The 21,367-nt window shown below is 38.5% G+C and overlaps 1 protein-coding gene across 1 annotated transcript in view; it reads left to right on the top strand.

Annotated features, from left to right (window-relative positions):
- UPK1B (uroplakin 1B) overlaps positions 1-21,367 on the top strand; it is a 140,342-nt gene that overhangs the window by 101,586 nt on the left and 17,389 nt on the right. The window contains exon 5 of the mRNA XM_044073120.1: positions 5,908-6,030. Coding sequence (XP_043929055.1) covers positions 5,908-6,030 — 123 coding nt within the window. The remainder of the gene's footprint in view (positions 1-5,907; positions 6,031-21,367) is intronic.

The following is a 21,367-nucleotide window of genomic DNA, read 5'->3' as shown; positions in this document are numbered from 1 at the left end:
ACACCCCGATATTTTTTCTGTTGCCATTGCTTCTGCATATATTCACATTATTCCCTTTCCTGAATCATCTTTTATATTTAATTCTGCACATTTTTTTTATTTGTGTATCTTTCAATATCTATACCCACTGCTGCCATGAAATCTTACTTGCTAGATCCCTTTTGAAAATCCTCTTTTTGTACCTATTGATGGCCCCTTTATCTGTTAATTTCTTCAAATCTTTTGGGTTTCTAATACCATGATGGGAATGGACCCCATTCCTAAGTCTAAGTACAATTAAAGTTAATGAAATCAGTATTGTTTCAATCTTTGTCAGCCAGAACTGCTCTTTGCAGCACCTGCAATGTGCCCAGTAATGACTCCTCCTGCAGTTCGTATGGAGTTACATGTATTGGTAATGTATCTAAATATGACAGTAAATTCTTGTTTTCCCCGTTGGTCCTACTACTATTGGAACTATTTTGGTATCTTTCTTCCACATTGCTCGTTTCTGCCTGCATAGAAAATGATTGTCTACATCACACGGGATGATCCATTACAAACAGTTCAAAAGATAGATGCTAGAAAACTGATCTAGTGGTCCAAGAAAAGACAAAAGTAGCATTGCTCATGGAAATTGACACACCCAGAGACTACAGTGTCTTGCGTACAGAGAAAGAAAGTCATAAAATGATCTCTAACCATATGAACTCTTCCATGCATTCAGTGAAATGTCCTCTCAGTTAATCATACTGTGAGTGGCAAACTTTCGTTAATTGTGACATCACAATTCAGTTTGGGAGTATTTACTGTGAAAATTATCAATTTTAGAATCTCTGTGCATTCCAGATACTCCTGTCCTTAGTTAGTCCTGATATATGTATTGACTCATTCTGATTTACGAGAATAGATGACCTTCACTAACTGAATTCCAATTTTAAGTGTTATCTTTTGGACTGGTTCTTAACAAGTCACATTCCACAACTGTGATTATCACAGTTTAAGATCTCTGCTGCAGTGAACATAGCTGAATATTTATTAATTTTTTTTTCATTTATTTCATGTTTATTTACCGGGAGTGTCCAACTAGGCCACAGAGCCTTTTCAGTGGAGGCCCAGGGAGAAAAGCTCCACAATGCACACAAAATGCAACCACAATTTACATAAAGTACAATAGAGAGCACAGTGAGTATTTGCAGGGAATACAGCAGATGCCAAATGCATTTTAAAAGTTTTTTATAATACAGTATGTGTACACTGTTATCACATAGAAGATTCTTCTATCACAATTATTGAGTGTTTTTTGTCAAGCATTTGACTGAGTTTCTGGTAGTGACTTATGAATCAGCAGTTCTCTTTGGCAGTCTAGTGGTTGAGAAAGGAAAGAAAAGAGGGGGTTGGAGTGGAGGTCTTTTGTGGGAGAAGGCAGGACTGAAGAAAATGGTAAACTGGCAGGTGGTCTGAGGAAAGCTAGGAGAGTAGGGGAGAGAGGAAGAAGGGGTCATTCAGGGCTAAGGGGAGAGAGGAAGAAGGGGTCACCCAAGGGCTAAGGGGAGAGAGGAAGAAGGGGTCACCCTAGTGTAGTACAAGAGCATAGCCAGGTTTTAGTGAGGTAGTCATGAAGTAGTGACGTAAATGTGTGGACTCTTCCTAGAAGAACTTCACCTGTGATGCAAGTCGTGTTTAGAATGTGTTGAGGGACAAAGTTCCAGATGTTTTGGATACTTTATTTGAATATAGAGATTCACCAAAGGTATTATTGGCTTTTGAGACTCTTGGAAACAGTTTCTCAATGGATCTTAGAGTTCTGTTGCTGTATGGTTGTACTAGGTTTTTTAGTGCAGGGCAGTTGTTGGATTGGAAAAGAATGGAGAGTGCAGTGCTTTGTTGGCTTAAGTTCAGTAGGTTGGGTAGTTCAATCCAGTTTAGTTCTTCAAAGGCAGAGTAGTGGTGGGTTCTGTTTGGAAGATTAAGGGCAAATCTGGCTATTTTATTATAGCGGGTCTCTAGTTTGGTTAGGTGTGGTTTTTCTCAGGTTTGTAAAAACAGGGGAACCGTAGAGTAGGGTCAAGAGGAGATGATTTCTGGCTATAGAGAGTCTGATGGTATTGGTGAGAAATGGTTTGGCCCTGTAGAGTGATCCAAGTGAAACGTTTTTAATGGTTAAGGCAAAGCGTTTATCAAATTTTAAGAGTTGTCAATTGTCACCAAGAAGTTTTGTGTATTCAACTGGTTCTATTCTGGTTTTGTTAGATGAGTAGATAATAAATGGGGGTTGATTTTCTTTTATGTAAACTATTAGAAAAGACCATTAGCATTGTTATGTTTTTGCAGAGAAGCTCAGCTCATAGTACCTTACAGTACATACTGCTGTTTTCAAATGTAAACTGTCTACTTACTTCTGCTGGCTTTTTGTACTGACCAGTCTGTTTGGGAGTCTAATACTGCTACTTTGTTTTGTTGCAACAGTGATGCATTTCTTGCACTAAATGTATGTGAGGGTGGGGTTGGGAATGGAGTAATCACTTGTGTATCTCAACAGTGAGAAAGCCCTGGACTAACTTTACAATGCATCTCTGAACAGTGAGAAAACCCTGGACTACCTTTAACAGACCCAGTTTCATAGTAATAAAAATGCTACATAATCCATAATCTGTGTAAAATTCTGAACATATAATCTGCATCCTCTTCTCTTCCAATATATGAGACAATGCTGCCTTTGTTTACTACAGAAAAGTCTGAATGGAGGTGTGGCATATTAATCTGCTCCTAACTACTAACTTTATGTAGTGATTCTGCTGCAGAACAGATCTGTCCATAAAGCTGGCTGTTTACCTGTGTATAGTTTGGATATTACCAGGAGACAACTGCAAGGTATGACATATTGGGTGCACACAGCCACCTGTTACATTCATTGATATAAATGATAAACCTCCTTTACCCTCTTGCCAGCATTTTTTTTTCAGATGACCTCCCCTCCATGATAACTTCTAGCAGTTCCATGAGCTGCTTTACTGTATTATTATTATTATTATTATTATTATTATTATTATTATTATTATTATTATTATTATTATTATTATTATTATTATTATTATTATTATTATTATTATTATTATTATTATTATTATTATTATTATTATTATTATTTATTTTATTTTTTTTTTACACTGTTTTCCTTTTTTCCTTTCCATTTCTGGTCTCTAAAGTAGACCGGTCTGCCCAAGTATGGCAAACCAGAAGAAGCAGCTGGTCTTCATCCTGAATTTTTGCCACCTCAAAGTATCTCACTAGATCACATTGCTAATAGTTCCTTTTCCTCTTCAATATTCCATGACCTCTGAGAGCCTGTCTTTTGTAGTGTGGTGCTAAATATTTTTAATCATTTTCCTGTTCCCTGCTCGACTGTTTTAAAGTAGTAGCTTGTAGTTGGTGTAAAGATGGTCAGTGCCTTATTCTGAACACAAGTATGAGATGCAATGAAATTCTATGCCCACTTAAGTCCCACCCATTACTCTGCTGGGAACTCCCTAAGAAAGGCCTGCCTACAGATTTCTGCATTATGGTTGGTATCCAGCTATTGAAATTAGTACAGTGTGAAGATTTGCACTAGTGCTTCTGTTCCCTCTGCATGCACAAACCAACAGAGGGCATATGTCAGTTCTGGGTCCTTTACCATTTATGCTATGCTAGTTTTGGAGCCTCTGCTATTTATGTTGTAGAATAACATGCTTACTGGCATTCCATCATAAAACCTTCTGCTTTATAGAGCCAATTTTCCATTAATAATTCATAAATTCATCTATTTGCATCCAACCTTGGTCAACAACTCCAGCTGTCATTACATTGACTATTTATTTATTTATTTTTATATCTGCCCTTTAATCAGCAACTTACCTCTCAGTTGACCATTAATTCTTTGACTAGGTATGCCCATTGGACTCGTCTGTCCCTTTTCTGAGACAACCTGGGAAAATGTCTAGTTGACTTGCTCAGATTTGCAACATGGACAAATGGAAGTAGAAGGTATCAAACCTTGTAGCCTGGATACAGAAATGCACTCCTTAACAACTCTAATAGTTTGTCCTCCACACTGCCAAGTCATACATGACTGGCCCCTATACACCGCTTAATGTAATTAAGGATAGATTCATGCTTTCTTGGGACCTTCCTAATCTCAGTAAGGCTTCTAATGAATGGGCTGTTCTATTCAAATTTAGTGCAGTTAAACCCACTGCATATCTTGGATATTTTTGATGGGTCATCTTATCTCCTATCATGGAAGAATCATTGTAACAGTTCATCTTACCTCTCCAATGTCTTTAAAATCTCATTTAATATCTGAATGTCTTTTTTTTTTTTTTTTTTTTTTAATTTGGCATACTACTTTTTGTCTTTTCCTGGCAATATCTCAACTATAGAGGACATGGAAACAAAAATGGCCATCTCTTTGGCTAGATCTGTTGCGTCAACATTACTGCACAAAAATAAGTAGTTATGAACAGAGATCATTACTCTTAATTTGTAATTCTTATTTGTCAGATTTTTAGCACTTTCAGCAATATTCTCTGATCCTCCTCATGTTTCACAGTTCTGCACTTGCTTTGTTCAATTTACAGATAAGGCAAAGTACTGACTAGTTTTGGTAAATGCTGGTGACCTTTGCATTTGAAACTACCATCTATCTTAGTGGTATTCTCATGAACTCTAATATACTCTAGGCACACTGTGTACTGTTTGTACATATTACTTGAGCTACGCTGGTACATTCATGATGTTGAATTACTTTTGAATTATAATGGTCAAGGAAACGGGTGGTACCCCTCCATTCAGGATGAGAGGTTAGCAAAGACCTTTTCCAAAAGGTGTGTGTGTGTGTGTGTGTGTGTGTGTGTGTGTGTGTGTGTGTGTGTGTGTGTGTATATGTATGCATATATATATATATATATATATATATATATATATATATATATATATATGTATGTATGTATATATATGTATATGTATATATGTATATGTATATATATATATATATATATATATATATATATATATATATATATATATATATGTGTGTGTATATATAAAAAATAACCACCAAAAGGAAGCAACAATGTCTGAAGAAGCAGAGAGTATCTCTGCAAAAGCGCTCATATTTTGTTCTTTGAAATGAAGTTCTAACTCAGTATTGACGTTTGGATTAGCTGGAAAAAGCCTTCATCTTGATTGAATTGCTTCCTTTTGGTGGTCATTTTATATTTTCTGTGGGATTTTATTGTTTTTTTGTGGATATATATATATATATATATATATATATATATATATATATATATAGATCTATATATCTATATATATATATCTATATATATATAGATCTATATATCTATATATATATATATATATATATATATATATATATATATATATATATATATATATATATATATATATATATATATATATATATATATATATATATATATATATATCTATATATATATATATAGATCTATATATATATATATATATATATATATATATCTATATATATATATATATATATATCTAGATATCTATCTCTCTCTTCTACACACACCTGTTGAACAATCTTTGGAATAACCGTCTTTGACTGAATTGTGTTCATCTATCCAACCTTCTTTGTCAGATAATATGATAAGTTAAACCTTTAGTTTACTTTGATTAATACAGACATCCACCGTTTAAAATGTTTCCTTGTGTTTTTCATAAATTTACTTGCTGCATCTAAAACAAAGGAAATGAGAGCATAGTTTGCTTCTGGTATAGACTTTTAAGTACCACATTGTGATAATCCTTTATGCTTCTGCCTACATTTTGTTAACCTCTCCAATGAAATGTGATATTTTTCAGATGAGTTCTCTGATTTGACTATATTGTATTTTTTCCTAGTTCATTCCTAATCTGTTCCTAAAACAGATGTTACAGAGGTATCAGGATCCTGGTGGTATTGATCTCGACGAGCAAACCAAAAATAAAGCCACGACAAATGTATGGAACCGTCTCATGTTAATTGTAAGTTTGTATTATTTTTGTTCAGCAGTGATAAAATTATGGTAACAAAGAGGTGCAATTCATACTATAGTGCTGCCCTTAAAGAACAAGTTGTCTGTAATAAATCTGCTGATGTGTAAAAATGAATTAAGGTATGATAAGGACGTTTGTAGTTAGACCACGGTCCTTACTCAGTCTGCAAGAATAAAACTGGGAAATAACACATCAGCAAGCCACAAATATTGAAAGTGAGTAGAGGGCTGCTGTACAGGCACAAGGTCCATTCATTTTTCTTGTGCATTCATTTCAATAATTTTTATTTATTTATTTATCTATATATATATATATATATATATATATATATATATATATATATATATATATATATATATATATAATCTCTCTCTCTATATATAGATATAGATATAGATAGATAGAATATGGGTTCACTATGTAATCCCGAAATACTGAAATCCCAAATTTCAGTATTTCGAAATTACATAGCCGAACACACCAAATACCGAAACCCTACAACCACAAAATTCAAAATCCTGACAGTACACTATAGATACAGCACACACAAACACCCACACACAACTTCTCCCCAACTGAAATATAAAATCCTACACTACAGATAAGCAAGAGGGCAGGCTCCCCTGGTCCCCCCCCCCACACACACCCCTTACTTCTGCAATCTCTGAGTTAATATATACAATCAAAACAAAGGTAACTCACTCCCACACATTTTACACACCCTCGCACGCACACATTTTACACACCCTTGCATGCACACATCGCAGTCGCAACACACACTGACATACACTAAAGCCCCTAACCAAGACAGAGACAGACAGACATCACCAGTACTTCGGGATTGTTAATTTCACGCTTCCGGTGTTCCGGGATTTCAAGACTTCGCTATTATTCAAAATATTTCGTGATTTCAGTATTTGAAAGTTTTATATATATAATTACGTAGTCCTTAATATAATACTCTTGTATATCTGGGAATAGGGCTAGCCTCTTAGCTGATGTCATAAAAAGTGGAACTAGAGAATTATAGTAATGAATCAGGACTTGATGCTGCACCTTTTGAAATCATAACTTTGAAAGTGAGGTATACATTTTGTTAAACATAACATTTTGTGTAATGCAAAATTCTTGTGCAACAATGCTCATGTGCAATTTTGTTTAAAAAAAAAAAAACAACTTTACAATCAAATAATATTAAGACTTTTTAGCTCTGGTTTAATTCAGTTCATGCTTTTTAGGTGTAGTGGTCATGTGACGAAGTCCCTGTTCAAATTGTTCGGTTAGATGCCTGAAGAATACTTGTGCTATCTTTGAAATCAAGTGGTGAATCCTTGTGATGTTTTTTTTTTAATTTTTGTATGATTTAGCTATGACTATGATTCTAATGTTTGTACAAAAAGGTATGAAGACTACATGACTTTAGCTATGGCTTTAATGCCAAAATTTAATACAATATATAAAAACTGATGATACCCAGTGCAAGAGTTCATCTATAATAGAATGTCTGTGAAAGAGTGAACTACATTGAACTACAATGAATATAGTAAAATATGCTAAGACATTCTTAAACTGAAATATATTGGTGTAATGTGATGTCTCATGATTTTTGTTGGAGATGTGAATTTTGCTGAGACACATAGCTGTACATAATTTCTCACCAATATAGTTGCTAGTTCTTGGTTAATGCTGCCTTGAGATCGAGTGGTGCTGCTCCTTAGACATGGATTTTACTTTAATCCATGAATGGGTGAGGATAATGCTGAGAACAGACTTAGTTAGTGTGATTTTTATCATGAGGATGAAGCCTGAGTGATCAAAGCCAGCTGTGGGTAAATCCAGCATTGCCAACGTGCCAATTAATGCTACTGTACTGTATAAATGAACTTTAGTGTTCCTCCATGCCTTTAATATTGAGGGGGTGTTTAAGACGTGCACTATGCATGCGTTCATCATGTATGTGGTCATTTTTCATCCCCCCTCCTTTATGATTCTTCTGTTTTAAGTGCTGTTATTTTTCCAAACTTAGTCCTAAAAGCACGTTCAAAAGCTAAAAATACTGCATTGATGGGCTCTGACAATATCCCTGGAAGAAGCTTAAATAGCATGAAGCATGATTTAGCCAACCCCTGATCCCCCCAAAAAATGCTGTTTAATCGCAATCTCCATATAAGTTTTGTACCAAGCAAATGGAAAACTGGTACAGATACTCCCCTGCATTAGGAAGGTCCTTCTGTAGACCCAGGCAATTGCAGACTCTTAAGTCTCATCCACCCCATTTGCAAACCCATGGAAAGACTTGTGGAACTAAGGACAGAAGGAACCTCCAAACACTGGATCAGTCTCAATTTGGATTAGTCTGGGGCAGGTCATGCTTGGTCAACCAAGTGAACTTAAGTCCCCAAAGCAATTGAAAGTAAAATAGTGCACATTTATATACCATAACATGTGCAAACCTTTTGATACACTCCCCCACTCTGGCATAGTAGAAAAGCTAAATAAACTGGAAATGTGGACAATGGCCATTGTGCCAAGAAAGCCATTTTATATTGCACAGCATATAAAGTGTTGTCTGGATCTAGGGGTGTCATTGTTCCCCTTTTACTCATCCTTCATTATGCCAGTCAGAGTATAAATGTCCCTTTTGGCATGTATCTGTCCAGACATGTGTAAATGCCCACAGAGATATGTTACTAAAAGGATAAGAGGTCTAAACAATGTCCTGCATGGGCTCAAAGCTCTGTCTCTGTACTCTGTATCCTATAGACTGCAAAGAGATGTCCTTTGTCTGGCATACAAGGCAGCCTCTGACCCAGTACTGATTGTAGCTACTGCAAATCGGCAAGGCAAATGGCATCAGAAATATTCAGTCTAGGGATCTAAACCTATTAAGCCATAGTTTGGTAGGACTGGTATTTTGCACAAAGGATACCACTGCATTAGAACTTACTCCACATCTATGCAAGTTCATCCCTGTCCTTTTTAAAGTGTAACTTGGATCTCTAGATACCCCATGTACTACTAATGGACAGAGGCAGGTCCTGAATGCTTTATCCCACACATGGGTTCCCTCAAATTCTTTGATGTAATCCCATTTATTCTCCGTAGGGGTAATGTATAATTTTTGATCATGGGATAAGTCCAATCTAACATGAAACTGGATAGGTTCATTCAAGTGCAAAAGGGAAGTTTGGTTAGGTTTAAAATGGCCCACAAGAGCAGCTAGCCTAGTAGTTGCCTATGAACCTGTGTAATACATTTGGACATAATGGCAGTTTAAGTACAGAAGGCTATGTAAACTACACAAATGGCATAATCTAGGTAAACTGTAGTTGTAACTGTCGTTGACTTGGTAACTAGTAGCCACGGTAATTAATTCTGGCACAGCTGTTGAATACCAAACTGACCTCAGTCATAGCTGCTATTTTTGCTTTAAATGTTCTTTAAACATTTGTAGCTGTCTGAAGGTGAGTAGCATACATTTAGACAACAGTTGTACTTGATTCTCGAATTTGCAATGTACAAAAAAGCAACAGCTGTGACTGTCAGTTTAGTAGCCGCAGTGATAATTTTGGGAAAGACTATGGAAGTAAGTGAAGCTGGATTTTACAACATGCATGGTAATCTGTCCCATCAGTGTATGTTTTAGAATATTAATGTCTGTATGATTGGGCAATAATCCACTTCTGGGTGTGTGAATAGCAACATTTACCCACGGTTGGTGTGATTTGATCACTCGGGTGAGTGATCAAAAAAGAATAAATGGGATCATACCAAGGAATTTGGCGGAACTCCTGTGGGATACAATTACATTTTTTTTAAGAAAGAAACTGCTTACATTCTTAATTTTTTTTATATAATTGTGCTGTAGTGCTCCTGCTGGTTTACTGATGTACTGCACATGTGTATAGGACTTGGGTTCCTATGCCTGCACAGTACATCAGTACATTGCAGGAGAAGCAACTGAGAAGAGAGAATCTCCATTGTCAAGGTTTTCTGAGGGACAGGGCAGGAATGCAAGGAAAATCCAGTACATTTCTGATTTTGTTTAATTTTGCTCTTGTATTTTGCTGTGTCCCTCGGCATATACCAATATAAAGTCTAGCTGCTCACTGGTACTTCAGTGGCTGGAGTATTTTTTTTTTTTTTTTTGGTATTTGCTTGATTCTCAACAGACATGCTGGTTGGGTTATCTAATCAGTGTGCTCATTTATGAATACTAATGAGAGGTCATTGTATAATTCTGGATTTTTCTCTTGCCTATCTTATTTGTGCTGATACCATCAAGTCCGTAATACTTTCACACTACAATAGCCTGCATATCACTACTGTTCTCTGCAGGATGTGGTAAGTATACATGGGAACATAACCCACTGCAGTTTGCTGCAGTGGGTTATCATGTCCCCCGATACAGTTCCTCTTTTCATTACTAGTGGAAGCTTAATGCATAGAAGAATCCCATTAAAGGTATTTCAGTGGGGGTTACTAATGTGTTAATTCAGCTCCATTCGGCATTCTTGGTTTACTTAACCTAGAACTGTGACTTGCAAAAGGTGAAATTTAAACTGAAGTTGTCTGCATTTGTCATAGTAACTGTCATGCGATAGCCCCCTTTTGTTTGTTCAAAAAAATTACAGCTACCAGAACTGTATAACCTTGTAAATTAAATTTGATGTAAATTCTGTACTTGTCTTGTAACAGTTTTTCAGAGAACTATCTGAAATTCAGTTAATTTCGATTTGTATACATTTATATAATCTCCCCATGCCTCTGCTGAAAAGGGACTTTGCCCAGTCAGACTTATTTTGTGAACAAAGATGCATATAAATAAATTTGAATATTCTTAACTGGTTTCATATTCTTTAAGTACAGCTTTACTAAGTTTGGGGCTTGTGGTACTTTAACAGCTCACTAGCTCTCCAGTAAATTTGCTGATTGATATTTTGGGCTTCTCTGTTTAGGTCTCCTCCAGTGCATAGTGGCACTAACCCAGGAAAAATTAAATAATTGCTCCTTCCCATTCATCAGGCTGTTATGTACAAGCTGGTTTAGTCCTGAATGAGTAGTACAGTTTTGTCTTGGAAATGTGAATTCATAATTCATATCTCACCATACAATGCTTTCTCAGTGTTTCAGCTTATTATGGGCACAAAATGATTTTCCTGAAGTGTACTTTAGTATTAAAGCAAAGCTCTAGCATGATGAGGAAAATGAGATATGAAGCTCCTGAAAATCAGAAATGATCTTATGAATCTATGAAGCGAGATGTAAGAGAGTAGAAAAAATGAATTTGCTTCTCATTTCTGGCATTCATTTCCAGCAGCAGTCTTATCACAATTTCAGACAATATGATTGAAAGTCGAATGCTGGAAGTAAGAAGCTAGTTCATTTTTGTTTACTACTACTAGATAAGAGAAAAGTAAGAGAAGAGGAAAAAATAGATCACAATTATGATATAGCAGATGCACCTCCTGCTACAGAATCCTGAAATGGAGTTCTAGACCTAAGAACATAGAAATGGTGGCATTGAGGAAGACCATGGGTGATGGGGAAATCTGCTTGTTTAGTGCTTGAGATGCAAAGTTTTAACAAAGCTAGTTAAGTTACTTGGAAGAACCTCTCTGTGTGCATTAGAAAATGCCACTCATTGTAAGGAGAGAAAAAAGTGGTAATGGACATTGGTAATGGACATTACTAAGGATAATGTCAAATGGCTGCAGATTGTCAAAACATGTGCTAGCCAGTAATCTGTCTTACAGTCAGCAAAGCCATACATTGATATACACGCCCTGACCTGAAGCCACACATTAATATTCTTCTTTGAAAGATCCCTGTTTTTTTTGCACTGAAGAGAATTGTTGGTTAATGAAGTTATTTGAGCTCTATCTGACTTGTCATTAAACCAAATTCACTTTACATATGTGATTCTCTGTCTGACCTGCAGAAGTAATGAAACCAAAACCATAGTTAGAGGATGGCTGCTGGCAATGCAGCCCTTGGCATAACCTAATCAGATGAATGTGTGGGAAGAAACCATAGCACCTGAATAAAACTGATATCTCACTGACATTCTGTAGGTAAAGTGTAGTTCTTGTAATTTTACCACAAGCGTGCATACAGTGTATGAGTTAGTTTACCATGAGATGTGCAATGGACACTGGCATCTTATCAAGGATATGATCTAACTTAAGGGTTGTGTTAGTATAATTCCTGATTTTTATTCATCATTATCGACCCCATTTCCCTGTTTTTCTACATGGGTCACAATGTCAACGGTTGTGCCTGTCTCAAGCCAGTGCTACTTTCCTGCCTTTTTCAACACTCATGCTTGACTGTTGCAGATCTTCTCTCATACAATCAATCTACCTGTTTGCTGGATGCCCTCATTTCTTTTTGCCTTCTTCCTGTCTGTCCCAAAATGTCTTCACAAGTTTGTCTTCTGCTTTTATGCACATGTGCTTAAACACTGTAATTTGTTCTGTTTGATCTTTTCTGCAATTGGAGCCACTGGCTTCTGCTCTTGTATCATCATTTCTTTGTCTGTTCTACAGAGTACACCCTACCACCCATCTCTGGCATATCATCTCCATCCCCTCTAGCCTCCTCAACTGTTCTGCCTTTACTTTCCAGGTTTTTGTACCATACAGTAGTACTGGTTGGCATTCTGTCATGCACTGCACCTGAGACTCCATGCCAGGTGGCTGCATCCCCTCTGATTTTAACTTTGACTTCACTTGGACTTCATTTCTCTGAGAGGAGTGGTTGAAGAGAACAGAAGATGTTAACCTATTCCAGCATTAAATATACTGATCCCAAATATTTTGCCAATATCCTGGCAGATCGATTCAGTGCCAACTTCAACTGCCTCTCACCCCCTAAAGGGCCCATCTCAATACCGAAAGATTGCCAAATTCTGGTAAGAATGGCCACACAGGTAAAAAAACGCACTCTCCAAAGCTAAGAATACAGCATCTATGGGAAAAGATTACATCCCAGGCTGTGTACTACATGAACTACAAAATGAACTGGCACCTCACCCAAGTGTCATGTTTAATTATAGCCTCACCTAAGGCTTCGTGCCCACTGAGTGGCGCACAGCTACAGTTATCCCACTCCAAGGGGGGAATCCACCTTGGATCCTGGGAACTACCGTCCTGTCAGTCTGATGAGCCTGATCTGCAAGGCCATGGAACGTATTATCATGGAACTTATAAACAAAGACATTGGCAACCTTCAAACACTGAACCCCACCCAGTTTGGGTTTGTGAAGGGCCAATCTTGTCTCCTGAACCTGATTGACTTCCTTGAATCAGTTTCCAGAGCTGTGGATGAGGGTAATCTGGATCTCGCCAAGGCTTTCGACACCATCCCCCACTCTGGAATCCTAGATAAACTTACTAAGCTGGGCATTAATTCCTACATCACTCAATGGGTTGCCAACTGGCTTACTGACAGAACCCACACTGTAAAAGTCCAGACAAGTGGAGTACTTCAGGGTTCAGTCCTGGGACCGCTCTTGTTTGGCATCTACTTCCCTGAAAGTACAGGCCCAACACTAAGGGACACTGGCTAACAAAGTTCACAGATTACTGCAAACTGGGAGCCATTATTGAATCCCCAAATGATGTGGATATTCTACAAAAGGACCTTACAGAAACATGCTTGGTGCCAGAGCCATGGGCTCAATGCCAAGAAATTTGTAGTTATCCCCTTTGGGGAAAAATCATGTACCCATAAATTATTACATAGGTGGCAGTACATTAAACACCGAAAGTGTGATGAGACTTAGGGACACAGGTGGACAGTGGTCTCCCCTTCGATAACCACATCCCCACAACAGTCAGGCAATCCTTCTGTGTGGCACACCTCATCACTAAGGGCTTTTCTTCCAGAAAAAAAGGAGGTTATTGTCCCACTGTACTCATCCCTCATTAGATCCATTATAGAATACAATACCCCGTTTGGTATGTACCTCTCAAGACATCTGTAACAATTGGAAAGGCTACAGAAATACCTCACCACTGGCCTAAAGCAGATGCCCTATGCTGACCATCTAAAAAAACTCCAGCTATACTCTGTCTCATGTCGTCACCTCATCTACTCAGTGGTGATCTTTGCTTAACATACAAGGCCATGTCAAACCCAGAGCTGTTGGACATGCTACACTTAAAGAAATCCCAATCTCTGAGTCGCACGCTCCAGGGATCTAAACCTGGTCACCACAATGAACAAAATATGCTGGAGGGATAGGTTCCTTACCCAGAGACTCCCCAGACTCTGGAATAGACTGCCCCATACATGTCAAGGAGAGCGACTCTTTGGCCCTCCTCAAAAGGAACCTTGACTATTGGATGGGAGATGGGAAATGGGGATCACATCAGTCGCCCTGCTAGACAGGGGTCCAGGGAAGTAAATATTGTGGGAAGAAATAACAAGGGAATTGTTATGGCTAGGCTTGTATAGGACCTAGGGCAATAGCTTAGTTCCAACCTATGAACAATCTTCCCTTCTATATCAGTTCTCTGTTCTTTTGGTTTCACCCATTTTGCTACCATTACAGCTATCTTGTATGTACTGTTTTATCCCCATGTGCGTTCAGTTTAGCATTCCAGTCCACCTACCCTTTTGCTTCAGTTCTTTCTCATGATCTGTCTCTAATGCCACATCATCTGCATATAGCAACTTTATTCTGTCCCCTATGACCTGTTTGGTAATGTAGTCCATCACCAGTATGAACAGGAGAAGACTCAGAGCTGAACCCTGAAACACACACCCACTTTTACTGGGAAACCTTCCAAGAGACTAAACACTTTTTTTTTGTACTTGAGTCATTGGGTCCTTGTACATAGCTCACGCTAATTCAGATTTAGAATCTGCAGCACAGTGATTAACATGGTCACCTCATAGCAAGAGGTTCTCTGGTTCGATTCTTGGCAGGGGTGCCTTCTGTGTTGGGAGTCTGCATGCCCTTCCTGTGTACATGTGAGTTTTTTCCAGGTGTTCGGGTTTCCTTCCACAGTACAAACACTTGCATCTGACGTGTTTCTCCCCAGGCCTCTGCTGAAAATTGGATCATTCCAAGTCGGACTTACTAGGTAAACAAATATTATATAAAATAAGTAATAAACAATTCTACCAGTGTTTCAGGACTTCGAACCATCACAGGACTGTATAAATCAGCTTTCTTGGAACTTTGACCTATGGTTTCTCCAAGTCTAGAAATGCCCATTTGGACTCTTCCTCATCTCAAGCTTCTTCTCAACTATATAACTGCAAATATCAGGAGAATTGTGCTGCATCCTGATCTGTAGTTGAAGGGCTAATCTCCCATCTTACTTTCTACTACTGTGTATTCCTTTATTAATCATCCTCTTCAAAACTTTCATGCACTATAACAGGAGTTTGATTCCTCTGTACTGCCCATAGTTGTGGATATCCCCTTTGTTCTTGTACAGTTGCACCTAGTATGGTTTATTCCCCAGTCATCTGGGATCAGCCTTTTTCTACGCACTGCTGGGAGTACCAATGGGAGGCATTTCTCCTCTGTTTCACCCAGCATCTTTATCCTATCTCCTGTGACCTCATCTGAGCCTGTGACCTCATCTGAGCCTGCTGTTTTTCCTGACTTCTGTTTTCCTTAGTCCTGTTCTTACATCTTCTGTGGTCAGCTCCTCCTCCTCTTTTCTCTCATCATAGGCTGTATCTGGGGCCGTACAGCTTCTATGGGGTCTTCTTCATTCAGTATGGGTCTTCATTCAGATTCTGCTGGAACTATATTCCTTCCATCTGTCTTTATGTCCTGTGGACTTGTGAACAGGTTGTTGCTGGCATCTTTTATGAAGGGTGCGTGAGTACTTTTATTTTTCATCCTTTGCCTTGAATCCTGATTTAATTTCTTTGTGCCATCTACTACCGCTGGCTTGTTCTTTGCTATTGTAACTTCTTTCTTTAGCCTCTTTGTGTTAACCAACCAGTATTCCTTCCTAGCCTGGTCTGTCTTTTCGATCTACCACTTTTTCTTGCACTCCTTTCTTTTGATCACTTCCTAGACTTCTGTATCCCACCACCAGCTTTCCTTGTGTACATTATTTCCATTCCTGTATGGCCCCATGTCTGTTCTGTATTCCTCACACATGCTGCTTTGAGGTGCTGCCATTCTTCAACTCAACTCAAACTCTTTCCTGTTCTTCTTGAGGTGCTAGAGCCCTGAGTAATTCCTTGAACTGTTGTGCTTTTTATCCAGTTAACTTCCAGGTCTTCAGCCTGGTCCCTGCCTTCTCTGACTGCTGATTTGAAACTGATTTGTAGCAGCCAGTGGGTTGTGCTGTGGGATGACTATTCTTGTTGGGGCTGACTTTGCAATCCATAGTAGACTTTCCTTACAGGATGAAGTCTACCCGAGTTGCATGTTGGCCATTCTTTTATGTGACCTTGGGACTCTTTCTCTCTTTACCATATGTTTGCTACCATCAAGCCATTTGCCAGACAAGTCTAGAATGGCCTCTCCTTTATTACTGTTGCTCCACCCATGTGGATCCAGGCAGTCCTCAAAGTCTCTCATTATCAACCCAAATTTATGTTGTCTTGTTTTATCTAGTAGGTCCTGCAACTGCTGTCTGTACTTTACTTCACTATCATGACCCTGCTGTGGGGCATAGACTGAGAGTATGTATACTGCCCCCATCATTAGACTGGAGTCTTTTTTTTCCATGAGTCTCACTAATTCTGACATCCCTCACTGCCTTCTGAAGCTTCTCTCACCATAATTCCCACACCATTTCTAGCTTGACCTCCTGAGTAATAGAATTGTTTCCTGTATACATAGAATGTCCGGCTTCCTTAACATCATGGCATCCACTTCCAAGCTGTGTCGTTAGTGAACTTGCATTCAGTGTAGAAATTCTTAGTTCATGTTTGGCAAGCTGATTGACTTTTATACCTAGCTTTTGCTCAACAGAGCTATCCTAGGTAACCCAAGCTGGGCAACTGGACACTGGCTGGCCAGTAGCTTATTGACTCTGGGCTACTAGCTTTATGGCAAGCAAACCTTGGCCAACAGGGGCACAAATACCCCTCTCTATTTTGGCATGGCTTCCTGGTGTAAGCTGGAGTAGACTGGGTCCTCATCCCACATATCACCAGCAAATACCAGTACCCAATTGGGTGACAATAATCAACAAAACCAAATCGCGTAGAGCCATATTTTACACCTTTGAGTGGAAAGCCCAGCCACTGTGCACAGTCAGTGATCCATGTTTTCATATCTTGAGGATAGTACACACCACACTAGATGCCCATGTCTATACAACTCTTCCACCTATAAGACATCATGTAGAGTCTGTGCTGCTGCCCACAGCTCCATTATTTGAGTTTGAAGTGAAAAGACTTGGCATGTTTTTTGGAGGTGGGAGGAACCCCATGGAGACACCAGAAGAACATGTAAACTCCAAACAGGCATTAGCTGGAAGTCAGGATCAAGGCTTGTACCCTGTAAAGTGGAGGCAAAGACCATAATCATTATGTAAGCTGGTCTTGCTAATGCCTAATTATCACACTGCATACATATGTGCACACATCGTACTGCATACATTGTATCATACTAGAATACTTGGCTACATACTAGAATACTTGGCTATCAACCCAAGGGGTCTGAAGCATAGCCATGCTTCACAACACAATGGTATTGTATCCCAAAGGTTTTATGGAAGGTATATATACTTTGGCATGGGTGTCTGAGCATTTACAAACTTCTGCTCTCTAATAGAGACATAGCAGCCAGTCCAGGGATATATTTGGGGTTTCACATTCACAGCTACAAGTTTCACTTGAATCAGTGCAGGAATGTATTCTGCTACATATGGATGGGAAGCCTGTTCCTGAGAAGGAGGGAGGCCTTCAACACCCATACCTCTTCCTCCATCATATCCTATTTATGTTTTAGGCAAGGTTCAAGTCCCTGGATTGGGTGTGTAGCAGGTCTAATGAGGGTGGATCGGAGGATTTTTTGTATGCCAGGCATAAGTTCACCTCTCAGTGGCCTGTTGGAGACCTATGGGAATACTGAGGAGCATAACAAATAGTAAACATTTTATATTTGGAAAAAAGACCACCACTTTTTTTTTCCCCCCTTCTGGTGGCATAACTTATTTAAAGGGAACTTTGACTCTGGCTTGGTGATGGTGGTAGGGCATCTGCTCTGGGCCTTGCCTAGTCTAAAGCCTAGATGTCCGAAACAATTGGTGTAGTGCTGAGGATGGCCTCCACCATCTTAAGTATTGCTATGAATTTTTGAAGTGCAGATCCATCCTAGTATATCACTATACAGGGAAATGAATACCCCTAAGAATATTCAATGCTATTCCAGAATTGTAATTTTTTGAAATGCATGCTGCACTCATAGGTACCCAAAAGTCTGTCTCCACAGCACCTCTTGTAAGTGGGCAGTAATAATGCGTGTATCATGGCTTAAAATGGGCAGCATGTTATGGTCTGTGCCCCTAAAGTGAGGTTAGATTATTTTTTAATAGTATACATGTGTATGGTTTTCTGGTGAGAATGGCACACATTTCCGACTACATAATGTCTCTATATGACAGTGGTCCTGTAAGTATATGTCTTGTTGTATCATTATCTGCACGCAGGTGGGTGATGTGCATCAACTCCACAAAGACCCATTGGCCAAAATGGTTCATGTTACTTTGCAATTTTATATTGGCATTGAAAAATTTTTCTAAGTTTAGTGGTGTAACAGTGGGGAAATGGCTTTTGGAACTGTGTGGGCCTCTTCTAGTCCTCCTTGGCCTTGGTGGCTTGAGAGTTCTTGGAGGTATGCCTTACTACCTTTCTTTGAAGCTTGCCTATAAGTAAGGAAAGAGAGTGATCTGAGAGCTGTTCTCAGAGTAATCTAAATGGATAAGTGAAGAAAATCTGCTTCTGTTCTTGAACCAACTTAAATCTACACTGCTGATTATTCGGAGTAGCTTCAGAATGGAGCTACAAAAGTATCATAAATGTGTTTTTTTTTTCTCTCTCAACGAAGAGTTTGCACACCTTGAATAAGGTGTCTACATCACCAGCAAAGTATTTGACTTGTTCCAGCATGAAAAACTGAACCATGAAAAGCCCTGCATATGGTACTCTGTTTAGCAAGACCATTTTTATAGTCACAATGGCAGATTGCAGAACTCAAATGGCAACTCCTCCTGAATGCTGACATCACACTTGGATGGAATGAAAGCCTTAACATAAAATGTGCGTTGTGGTGGTACAGTTAATTCAGGGCTGCCCGTTAATCTACTACTATTCCATGTTTATCTCAAGCTCCCAATTCGTTACTATAACCACTGTGTATTTTTTAAATTATTGGCATTTTTCCATTGGTTGTGTTTCTTCTTTCAACTGTTGTACTTTCGGTACTCCTTATCTGTATTTTCTGATGAAGTTATGTCAAAGAATGAAAGCACTCAACCATCTGTTTGGCCTCCTCTGGGGAAACAGGGGTTGTGGATGGATGGATTGATAATAAAGACAAAACTGACCTGAGACGGAGATTAATTCCCTGTTGTAGATTTTACAGATGAATCCCTAAAAATACCCTGAATTTTCACTTGTGCTCAGCAATTTCATTAGTTTGGATGATTAGTCAACTAGTCAATATGAGGAACTCATTGCCAGATATAAAAAGTGGCAATTTCCTAAGATTTTGTACCTTTGTAGGCAAAGATTTCAACGTATGGCAAAGGAATGTGGTGGGTGTGAATACTTCACTGTGTACATGCATTAAGATTAGTGTCCCTCCCTTGTTGTAAATGTATACACGCCCTTCTAAAAAGTATTTTTCATGTAAATGTTGATCCATGTTCCCCCCAGGTTTCATTTATTGGCAGGCTGGTACTGTTGAAGGTTTGTATTTTTCTTTTCTTTTGTTTAATCCTTTTTGTATGCCACCTTCATGTATTGATGACTGTCAGTTTGTGGTATAACCATTGCATTATTTATTTAGTACTTCCATGGGCCTCTTGTAATTATCATGGGAGATGCAGCCTCTGCTGTTAGCAACTAGGAATCCAGGTAAGGTGCTCATAAAGGGTGTTTAGTAGTACTGATGCAGCATTTTCTTATGCCCCTGCCTGTGGACTGCCTCATCTTGCTGTTCTGCTCAGTTGCCTAATGAGGATATATATTTAGGTCAGCCAGTGGGTCACCTATTGGGGATTCTCAGTGATTCTCAACATATACAGTATGTGTTTTCATGTACCATTGTTGCATAATATTACCTCACTGTGTACTGAATCTATAGTTTTCATAATATTACCTCACTGTGTACTGAATCTATAGTTTTCATGCATTTGTAATACATCCTAGCTTTTTGTTGACTAGACACACTCCTTTTAGATTCTTTATCTGTTATGCTATACAGAGGACTGTTAATCATAGGCTGCCTTAGTCGGACATCTCTCACTTGGGCCATCTGACTTGTGCATGTATTCTGATTTCCAGAGTGCATACTGAATTCATAACGAATGCAACCTATTTCCAAGATGATGTAGGGCAAGTTGTACAGGGTTGATATATTTAGTTCTTAAGCAGAACTTGTTTTACTGAAGTTTGATATCAAACCTGAAATGGCTTTCTGAAGCATTCCATGGATGTGTACTGGAGGTATGGCTTTCTGAAGCATTCCATGGATGTGTACTGGAGGTATGGCTTTCTGAAGCATTCCATGGATGTGTACTGGAGGTTTGGCTACATTCATTTAGATAGTGATAAACCTATGCATCACTGTCAAAGTTTAAGATTGTAATTGTTTCTGTGCATTATTTTCTTTAATCTGTAGTTTAGTTTTAATGTCTGATTTTGGAGCCGGCAAGATAGCAGTTATACTAGTCTTGACATGGTGAGCAGTTATACTAGTCTTGACATGGTGAGCAGTACATTTTAAATGGTATCTGATCAAATAGTCAATCTGTCTGTTTGTTTATGTGGCTTGACTTCCTCTTGGTTTGGCAGGCTGCATCTCAAAATGGGGCTACCTAAATTGACAGTGGCTTTATTGCTGTACTCTGGCACACATTTTTGACTCAAATTCACCATTGTTTTTTTTTTCTGTTTTGTTTTTGTTTTGTTTTTTTTGAGTTTGGGGCACATATCTTGTGTTGGTGGAACTAAGTTGTGTAAGAGACTCCAGTCAAAAGAGATTCGAGTAAAGACACTGCAGTAGTAAAGTAATTTGCTTGTTAACTAACTCTGTGATGCTTAGTAAGTGAAATGCTTTAATCTTCATAGTTGGAATTACTACCAGAAAAAAGTTGCATCACTGGATGATGCA

Source organism: Protopterus annectens, chromosome 5.part1 (genome assembly GCF_019279795.1).
Source record: "Protopterus annectens isolate FY-2018-M chromosome 5.part1, PAN1.0, whole genome shotgun sequence".
Classification (NCBI taxonomy): domain Eukaryota; kingdom Metazoa; phylum Chordata; order Ceratodontiformes; family Protopteridae; genus Protopterus; species Protopterus annectens.
This window is presented reverse-complemented; position numbering and strand designations above follow the sequence as displayed.